Genomic DNA, 9,877 nt, shown 5'->3' with positions numbered 1-9,877 from the left:
TTCATTTACTGTGAGTGGCTTCCACGACTCCTAGGGTACACGCGGCAGAGAGGCCTGCCTTCGCGATGGTCACTTAGAAACAAGTGTGTCACACGCATTTACAAGGAATGACTTTGTCGTGTCGTTGTAGTATACTATGAATATACGAATAAAGATTTTAAAGGAATGTTGCAGTTCTTTCCAAACATTTGTATTTTACTACAAGGTTTTTGTTTTATTCCTCCAAGAGGACTCCCCATGGAAATGTTAGTAAATGCACCTTTCTACTTCAGGAGCCTGAAAAACTAAATAATGTAAAGGGTCTAATTGTGTTTGTGTTCAGCACAGTATTGCTATAAGTAAAAGAAAAACATTTACATTGCATAATAAATTACTCAGCAATGCTTTGTGTTTCTATTAACAGAGCTAATCTGTTTTTTCTTAGGAATGATGCAATTTCGCAGCAAAAATTTGATGTCATTCTAATGAGTCTGCTTTCAATTGTAGAGTACAATGAGGGCCTAGTAAAGATTAGTAAGAAATCTATTTTATTGTAGATAATAAATCTGCAAAGTAAGCTCTCAGCATAGATGGAAGTTGATCCGGCATGGAGTTGCTTTATGAATAGCCCTTTGAGCAAACTCTACAGTTCTGTATGTGGTTTTAAATCACTGTAAATGTGTAGGCAGGTACATATTACAATTGTCTGTTTTTCTTTTTAGGGCTCATGTAATCAAAGAAGTTTCTTTGTTGTGTGTAACTTTTCAGAACACAACAGGAATTGAAAATGAATCAGGTGAGTTTAAAAATAAGAATTTATACAAATACATTACCTAGATGCTAGACCAGTTCTTGGTTTTTGAAAGATCAAAACACACACATTCATTTTCCCCCAATTTTCTTTTCTGTTTCTTCGCACCATTAACCATAGTGTGCGTTTGTTGGAGGGGCGAGTGCTCTGTTCGGACGTGGCGTGGCGTTTCAGAGGACGCCTGTGCGGGTGACCGAGTCTTTGAGACCTTAGTTCGGACGCTCTGTTTTTACTTTTCCCTGCCGCATTGTGGTGTTCATTTTTTGGTTTTGTTTTGAAGCTTATCAAGCTTTCATTTTTAATTTTTTTTATTTTGTAAATTATCCACTGGTTGAAAAGGAAAGATTGAAATTTGTTTTTAGAGACTGAAACTGATCAAGTGGGAAACTTTATAAGCACTCTGTCCCTGAGTGCTGTATTCTGTTAAGAGAATACAAACAAGAAGGCAGATACTGAAATGTAAGACGTGTTTCTCAGTGGAAGCCCGCCTGGAGCTGCCTGGGGATGAAACAGTTCTGCTGCGGAGATTTCTGGAGCCTCAGGGCTGTTCTGCTAAGTAAAACCAGTTACATGGACCTAATGTGTTCTGAGCTAGCATTCTTATTTTCTGGTGTATTATCATTTTACTTGTAGTTACAGCAATTCGTGGGTGTTAGAAACACTCTTGAGATCGGCACAAACATTTAGAAAATATGAAAGACAAACTTAAAAATGTGAAGTCTGATTTGCAGTGTTAGGCTAAAAACTATCAGACTTGAAAACACGTTCTATGCCTCACTACCCGAGGTTTGGGGTACCTTTTCGTCATACAGGTGCTTCTGACTGGGGCCCCACTCTTATTAGAGTGGGCTGCATTTAGTGGAGTTCAGTCCCGGGTTGCATTGAGAGAATGTGAATTTTTTGGAATGGATTCTTTTGATTTCGTTTCATTACTTTTCTTTATCAAAAATACGTTCATTTTAATGCGGAGGACCATACATCATAAAAGATGAATCTGGCGAGCACATGGGGCACATGGTTCCTATTATTTTACAACTTGCGGATTTACTGACATGCTTTTGAAGCCAAATTATTTTTGAAATGGCCCGATGGGGGAGGGGGAGAGAGAACAGTGGATTGCCCTCGTCGTGGTTCCTCAAAGTTACGTGCACACGTATGTGTCGTTGGGAGACTCTCGATCCGGGATTGGAACGGGCGCGGGAGCTTCCAGAGTGGGGTCCAGATGTCAGCGCTGCGTTGTCGTCTCCCTGCTCGGCGGCCGGTTCCCTCCGGGGCCACAGCTCTACCCTGAGGCGAACAACGCATCAATTCTTACACCGCGTCAGGCTGCTGATGTTTTATTTGTAGCGCATTTCGACCTGTTGGACACCTCACCCTTTTAACTCTGTGGCTCCCCTTAGGTCCAGTGACCTTGTGTGCGGGGACAGTCCACATGCCATTCAGAAGCGTTCTAGCAACAACCCGGCTTTTCTGGCTCTTTCACAGTTTCATTTTGTTTTTGACAAGTTTTAATGTCAGATCCGCGGAAGACTGCCTTTGATGCCAAGCATCAGGGGAAAAGTGTCCTCTTATGTTTTTAATGGTTAGCACATTTCTGATTTGGATGTAATTTAAGTGGTCTGGTAGCAATGAAACTTTCATTTGGATTATAAAAGTTGCCACTTTTTATGACTAAAATCTTCAGCATCTTTAGGTACAGTTTCGGCATCTGAGGGATATCAGTTGCACGACATTTAGATCTGATTGTTATGTCATGGCGTAAAACCTGTGGGTCGTTTTCAACACTTGACTCAGTGCTTTTTCAAAGTTAAGAATTGTTTTGGGACATTTTATATTTTTTCCTCTTATTTTTATGTTGCCCTTGAAAGTGTGCAGTCAGTGCTCAAGAAACTTCAAAGTAACGACACAAAAAATTTGGATATTGAAAACGTTTTAACTTGAAGCAGATTGTTTTTTTTTTAAGTTTATTTGTTTAAGCAATCTCTGTACCCAAAGTGGGGCTCGAACTCACGGCCCTGAGGTCGAGAGCCACATGCTCCACCAATTAAGCCAGCCAGGCACCCCTGAACCAGATTGATTCTTAATTAAAATCTTAGTGGTGACGTTAGGGTCAGATTATTCCCTCTAGGCACCAGGCAGCTTTACTTAGATGAATTTTAGCAGTCAGATCTATCTCTTATGGTGGGAATGGTCTCGAAGACAGTAGCACTCTATCATTCATTCAGATGGTGTTTGCTGGTTGAGTTTTAGGGACCAAAGGATCCTCTGAGCGAGCAGACCATACTCTTTTTAAGTGAGTCCTTTAGAAGAAACAACCGACTCCAAAGTCTCACAGTGTATTAAGCACTGACTGTTGAAGCAACGATCTGAACTGCCCAGTCTTGCCATGGCTTCCGAGGCGTTCCTGGAGTGGGAGCTCACCAGGCTGTCTCTGACCCTGGTCCCGGGCTGCACAAAGCCTCCAGAGCCACATGCTCTTTGTCCTTCTTTCTCTTTTGGTTTGTTCTCCCTTCAACACTTACCCCTTGTCTTATCTTCCCGGCTTGGAACTCCACTTGCTTAGCCTGTGAGCCTTTGTTCCTTCCAACACCATCCAGGCTGGTTGGCAGACAAGAGGAGAGCCATTCTGCTTCCCGACTTCCTTCTCCCGTTTTCTGTTCTCTCCATTTTAAATCACAGGTATCCTTTACTTCATTAACATTCCACACCTGTCCCACTATTTAACTTTTGAGATGTTCCACTATTTTCCTTCTTTTTTTCCCCCCATAGATATATCTGGGAGAATCGTTATAAATGACTTTCTCATTGAATAAAGAGTTGAGAATGCTTTACTTCATAGAATATCGAAGGTGAGCAAAGTTCCATAATGCGAATATGCTCATAGTAGCTTAAAATAGACATGCTAGGTTAATACCACTTCCTGTCTGCTGAGTGCTTAACCAGCATGCCAGGCGCTCCACTCAACAGTGCATATGTGCTTTCTCACTAAGTTAGTCTTTGCGACCACTCTGTGAAGTGCAGGAATTCTAGTGGCTTCATGGACGAAGGCAGTTAAGGCCCAGAGAGGTGGCCGTGGCTTGCCCACGACCACTCAAACAGTGAGTGATAGAGCTCGGATTCACACCCTCACTCATCAGATTCCAAAACTGAGGTTCTTAGTCACCGTGTTACGCTGCCATTCTCAGTCAGGACGAGCTCTGTTTTGCTAAGCCAACAAAAAGCAGCTCCAAAATCTCAGGGGCTTAATACAGCATCCGTTTATTTCTCGTTCTTGCCACGCATCCCGTGTGGATCTGTCGTTGTAGATGCTCAAGAACCAGAGATGATGAAGGCACATCCCTTGTGCTCACATACCATTAGCCAAGGCCAGTCACGTGGCCACATCTGATGTAAAACAAAACCGGTGTTACGGGCCGGCTGGGGGCAGTGCGACCCTGCAGGTGCCTGGGAGGAGAGGAGAACTGTGGTATCTTGGGTATGGCCTCCGTGATCCCCCCCCCAGCTTTATTGAGATATTATTGACGTGGGGCCTTGTGGGAGCTTTAGCCCTAAAGAGGTAATGCAGCTGGCTTGATTTCTGATTTATTGAGTCACATGTAGGTTTTTTTTCTTTTTTAAAGAATCTTTGCCAGTTGCCGAACTCAGGTTGTTACTAATACTTGAAACTTTCTATCAACAATAGTAGCTTACGATTGCAGCATTTCTCCATCCAGATCAGCCATCTACGGTATTGCCAGTAGCCCGCAGCAAAACGGTTTAGCAGCTGAGCTGTCCGGATATTAAATAAAAGTTTTGTACAGTAAGAGAACAAAAGAAGCTTTTAATCACTGGATGCTGCAGATCCAACCCTGAGAACTGCGATGAGCCGTCCTGAGTGCCATTCTCTTCACGGCTCTGGGTGTTCATTCGCTCCCTCGTTCATTCTGCCGGGACCGCACCCCAGTGTGTTGTGGATCCCGCGGTGAACGCGAGGGCTCTGCTCTGCAGCTTACGTGCCGGAGAGAGAGAGAGACAGCTAAAGAGCGAATACGGGACCATTGTAGACAGCGGAAAGTGCTGTGAAGACCCTGAAACAAGTGTGAAAAAGAATGAGGAATGGAGGCAGCCAGGGGGCGGGGAGTGGGGGTGGTTAGTTTCTTTGGATTACGTGGTTGGAGAAGGCGGCTGTAAAGAGGTGACTGACTAACAGTTAAAACAGACACTCAAGTGATAGCCAAGAACCAGGTATATGAAGATCCAGGGAAAGAAAATTCTAGGTAGAGCGAGCCAGGAGTGAGTGCAGAGGCTCTGAGGTGGGAATGAGCTTTCTGTTTCAAGGACACAGACTGAGCAGGCCAGGGCCTGGAGCGCGGCAAGCAGCAGGGAGCCTCTGAGACCAGACGAAGTCAGGGAGAGGCCGGAGAGGCCGGCAGATTTATAGAGCCTTGAGGGCCATAGGAAGAAGCCTATGTTGTATTGTAAGTGCACTGGGAAGCCACTGGACAGTGATGTGATCTGATTTCCTTTTTTAGAGTATTACCTTTGTCTTTATTGGGCAAGAGTATGGTAATATGTTTGTTCACTATTGAGATTAACGTCTGTGAGGATAGTTTCTTCAGTCGGACAATTTAATGGGCCTGCGAACTTTTTAAAAGAGGGTACTTTTTTGTGTGTTTTAGAACTATTTGACTACTGTCATTTTCTAGAGACCCTGCAAAGGTCTTTTTATTTGGTGTCCTCATCTCTGTATTGTTATTGCGGTCATACTCTGCTCATTCCTTAACCAAACGCAATTTAATGCTGTTTCAATAAACGGAAACTTATTTCATGCCCTCTCCCCCGCATTGTTTGCTCCCAGATTAGTAGCTAGGAGTCTTGTTCGCAAGTTTAAACAAAGCAGAGTTGTTCACAGAATTTGAAGTATTAGTACTGATTCTTGGATGTCTTTTGGTGGTAACAACAGTGAACTGTGGTGATTATCATTAGTCTGTTGTAGAATAGCACGTATCTGAGTGTGATATACTATGACACATTCTCAGCGTGAAGGCACGTTTATTTAGTCTGAGCTCTTTGTCAGCCACCGCGGCACTCTCCAGTGTTGATGCTTACGTTGGTGTTTGGGGGGCGCCTGGGGGGCGCAGTCAGTTGAGCATCTGAGTTCGGCTCAGGTCATGATCTCACGGTTTGTGGGTTCCAAGCCCCCAGTGGGTGCTGTGCCGACGGCTCAGAGCCTGGAGCCTGCTTCAGATTCTGTGTCTCCTTTGCTCTCTGCACGCCCCCTGCCACTCATACTCTGTCTCTATCAAAACATTAAAAATATTTTAAATAGTTGATGTTTAAGAAACTAGGTGCTTAAATTGGTGAAAATGAGTATGATCATTTATGGTCATTTTCTGGATGGAGTATGTAAAAAGAGTTACTGATACAAATGTAAATGAAATACCAGTAAAACTTGCTTATTTTTGTACTTTTAAAAATAAAAGCCTTAGCACATATCGCCTACGTCAGGTGGTACGCGCGGCCTCATGTAGCAGCAGCCAGAGCCAGGGTCCTGCCGCACGATGCCGTGGAGTGGGGTTCCCTTCCTGATGCCTGTGGGAGAGGTAGGGGTGGGGAGGGGGGGAGCAGGCGGTTCTAGGGCGGCTGTGTGCCTGGAGCAGAGCGGATGGAGGCGGGGAGGCGTGGGCTCAGCTCTGTGGTCAGCGTAGAGAGCAGAGTAGACTTTGCCTAGGGAGATGGGAAACCGCTGGAGGCTTTTGAGCAGAGGAATGCTGGAGTTGGGTTTGAAAAAAATTTTGATTAAAAAATTTAATTTTTTCTACGGCATCAGTATTTTTATCCTTTATTTTCTGGGACCATTAAGGTTTCATTTTGAATGTGATTTAAAGAGGAGAGTGTATAATTCATTTCCTTATTTTACCTTAAAAGCCCAACATTGAGGTATAATTTATGTGCATTAAAATGTACTCATTTGAGAGGTGCCTGGGTGTCTCAGTTTGGTAAGCGACTGACTTGATTTCAGCTCAGGTCATGAGCTCACGGTTGTGCGTTCAGGCCCCACATTGGGCTCCGCACTGGTAGTGCAGAGCCTGCTTGGGATTCTTTCTCTCTCTCTCTGCCACACATAGTTTCTCAAAATAAATAAACTTAAAATTTAATTTTAATTTTTATAAAGTTTATTTTTGAGAGAGAGAGAGCGCGCATGAGAGCGAAAGCGTGAGTGAGCACATGCGAACAGGGGAGGGGCAGGGAGAGGGAGACACAGAGTCTGAAGCCCGACGCAGGGCTCGAACTCACGAACCCGGAGATCATGACCTGAGCCAAAGTTGGATGTTTCACTGACTGAGCCACCCAGGCGTCCCTAAAATTTTTTTTACATGTATGTATTTGAAGTGTGTAAGTTTTAAGTTTGACAAATACCTGCACTCAGTTCTCTCAAGGTACAGAATACTGCCATCTCCCCCAAAATGCTTCCCCGCTGCTCTGTGGTTACTGTTCCCCCCAGCCCTTCCCCCCAGGCAGGCTCTCCTGGCTTCAGCTTTCTGTCCCTGTAGATTGGTTTTTCCTGTTCTAGAATTTTGCGTGAGTGGAATCATTAGTACTTGCCCTTTTGTATTTATCCTCCCTCCCCCGCACCCTTTTTTTAAGTTTATTTATTTACTTAGAGCACAAGCAGGGGGGGGACAGAGAGAGCGGGAGAGAGAATCCCAAGCAGGCTAGCAGGCTCTGCGCTGTCAGTACAGAGCCTGAAGTGGGGCCCAGTCCTATGAACTCTGACCATGAGTCAGATACTCGACCGACTGTGCCGCCCAGGCGCCCCTGTGTTTGTCTCCTTTTGATCAGCGTAGTGGTTTTGAGATTCATCCGTGCTCTTGTAGGTGTTATCAGTAGTGTATTCCTTTCACAGAGGATGTTTTATGGGGGACAGGGGACCACGCGACCATTCAGATACCTCTGTTCATAGATGTAGCTCCAAAGATTCGGTAAAGCCTTCGATGGTTTTCTATCTTTGGTTTTAGGTCTCTTCCCCAGTTTTTTCCTAATTCTATGTATATATGCATAATGAGGTATAAAACATTGAAATGACTTTTGCTGTTTTAGCCTATTATTAATATAGAATTATACTTTTATAAGTAATTATAGATACAGATATGATACTTCAGGCTATTTAAAAAGAGACTTCCAAGTTAAAGTGATTCCTATGTGTTACAACTTAAGCCTCAATTAATGAATGTGTAGTATAGAAAATTAACATGTTTAATAATGATGGCACTTAAATCTCATTTTGAATCATGTATTCTACTAGGTAAATGGGCAATTTTTATAAGACCTGGGACATTGCCTTTGTGAGTGAAAATATTAGATTATTTCTGAAATTTGAAAAAGAATTAGCAACTTGGATGACCTTTCCTTCTGTTACTGCGGGAGGGACTCTGGCAAGAAGGTTTACGTTTTCTGTCCTTCTGGTACTAATGCTTTGGTAGAGAACGAGGTTGTAGGATTGTTTTGCTCTTCCCTGCCTTTGCTGTCTGCTGACTTACTCTCACCTTCAGTCCTGGTTTTGCCACTTCGTCCTTGTGACCTTGGGCAAGTCACCTGGCCTCACGGTATTTGCTTTCTTACCTGTTAAATAGAGACAGATCATAGTGGTGAGCACCCGTGCAGTTGCGGTCAAGAGTGCGTGAGTTCATGAACGCAGAGGCCAGCGCCTGGCACGGAGGAGACACTGCCAGTATCTTTACCACCATGATTTTCAGCTCGTGAGCAAGTGCTGATTCTGCCCTACCATGTGCGTCCCTGGCACTGTCTGTGCTTTAGTCCACACCAAGGCGTGACTTCTTTGGACGATCACAGAAACCCCCTCGCCGATGACTGCTCTGCCGACAGCCCCTCGCCTGTGGGACGGTTCTCCGAGTGCCGAGTGCTGTGTTCATACAACAGACACCCGAGGAAATTAGAGAAGTGGGCGGTCATCGTGAGTTGTTTGGCATATCTTCAAGGATGAACGGGTTTGAACTTGACCTGGAAGGATGTACAAGATACTGACTGGTCAGGAGAGTCGAGGGCCAGAGGGTCAGTGGTCTGGGGGTCCTGTTGGCCCGACCTGTGAAGGACGCGAGGCAGTAGGAGGACCTCGGGGGTGGTGCCTGTGGGGACCAGGGAGGAGCTTTGAGAGTAAAATTGAGAGTTTTCCGTCCTTCCAGTCAACTTTTTTATTTTTTTAAGGCTGTGGCTGGACCAGGCCACCCCCCACCTGACTTGAAGGGCCGTTGCTCCGTAGTCTGCTGCCTTGGACGAGGGTGGTCTGACATGCGGCAGCTGGGTCTCCGCAGCCACGGGCTCACTAGGAGGCCGCAGAACCCTTCTCCGGGGGCTCGTCGGCCCTGATGTATTCGGCTCCTCTTCAACCTTGAGAGACTCTGCAGCCAGGAGAGTAACCACTGGGTTTATTTAGAAAGTTTAAAAAAAGAGTTCTGAACCAGATGCTTTATAGGATGATTAATCAAGAAGGCAGAGGGTTCCGAGAAGCTGAATAGAGAATCAACTAGAAACCAGAAGACCTTCTCATCCCGTCTTGTCCGTGCCCTGTGCAGACCTCGGGGAGGTGTCCCGCCGCCTCTCTCTGCCCTGACCTTGAAGGTTCTGCAGGCTTCGGTGGCCCTGCCTCTGCTCCCTCCCTGGCTCACTCTGGCCTGGCCACAGTGGTCTCAGCTTGTTCCTGAACGTGCCAAGTCCTTCTCAGGACGTTTCCCAGGAATGCCCAATCCTTAACACGTGCCCATTGTCCTCTTTCAAGTCCAAGTGTCTGTGAGTGTGATCTTCTCTAAGAGGTCCCCCTCCCCGCAGCTGCCCTGACTAGGACAGTGCCCGCTCCTCGATGGCCACCCTGTCAGGTGGGCACAGCCCGTCTTGTCCCCGCTGCTGTCCTCCGCGGTGCACAGTGCTAGCGCACGGGGTGCTCGTCGGACCTTCGTAGGAGGGGGGATTGCCGTGTTATTTTCGGCTGGGAGCGTGACCGTAGTGGTGGAGGAATCGGAGAAGGGGTCAGACACAGTACGACAGGTACTGCAAGCTCACCAGCAGATTCAACTGTTGACTTCTCCCGCT

General features: G+C 45.7%; 1 protein-coding gene across 5 annotated transcripts in view; it reads left to right on the top strand.

Moving 5' to 3' along the window:
• Nucleotides 1–693: 693 nt before the first annotated feature.
• PRDM2 (PR/SET domain 2) overlaps nt 694–9,877 on the top strand; it is a 101,075-nt gene continuing 91,891 nt past the window's right edge. For 4 of the 5 annotated variants that reach the window (XR_003911845.1, XM_029947825.1, XM_029947827.1 and 1 more), the window contains exon 1: nt 702–775. Coding sequence is in view for 4 of the 5 variants with exons in the window: in XM_029947825.1 (XP_029803685.1) it covers nt 767–775 (9 nt within the window). In the remaining variant the exon portion in view is untranslated. Of the gene's footprint in view, nt 776–9,877 lie in introns of all 5 variants that reach the window. The other variant, XM_029947824.1, reaches the window with a different exon arrangement.

The sequence above is a fragment of the Suricata suricatta genome, chromosome 8 (genome assembly GCF_006229205.1).
Source record: "Suricata suricatta isolate VVHF042 chromosome 8, meerkat_22Aug2017_6uvM2_HiC, whole genome shotgun sequence".
Classification (NCBI taxonomy): domain Eukaryota; kingdom Metazoa; phylum Chordata; class Mammalia; order Carnivora; family Herpestidae; genus Suricata; species Suricata suricatta.
Note: the sequence above shows the minus strand (reverse complement) of the source record. Positions and strands in the feature narration are given on the sequence as shown.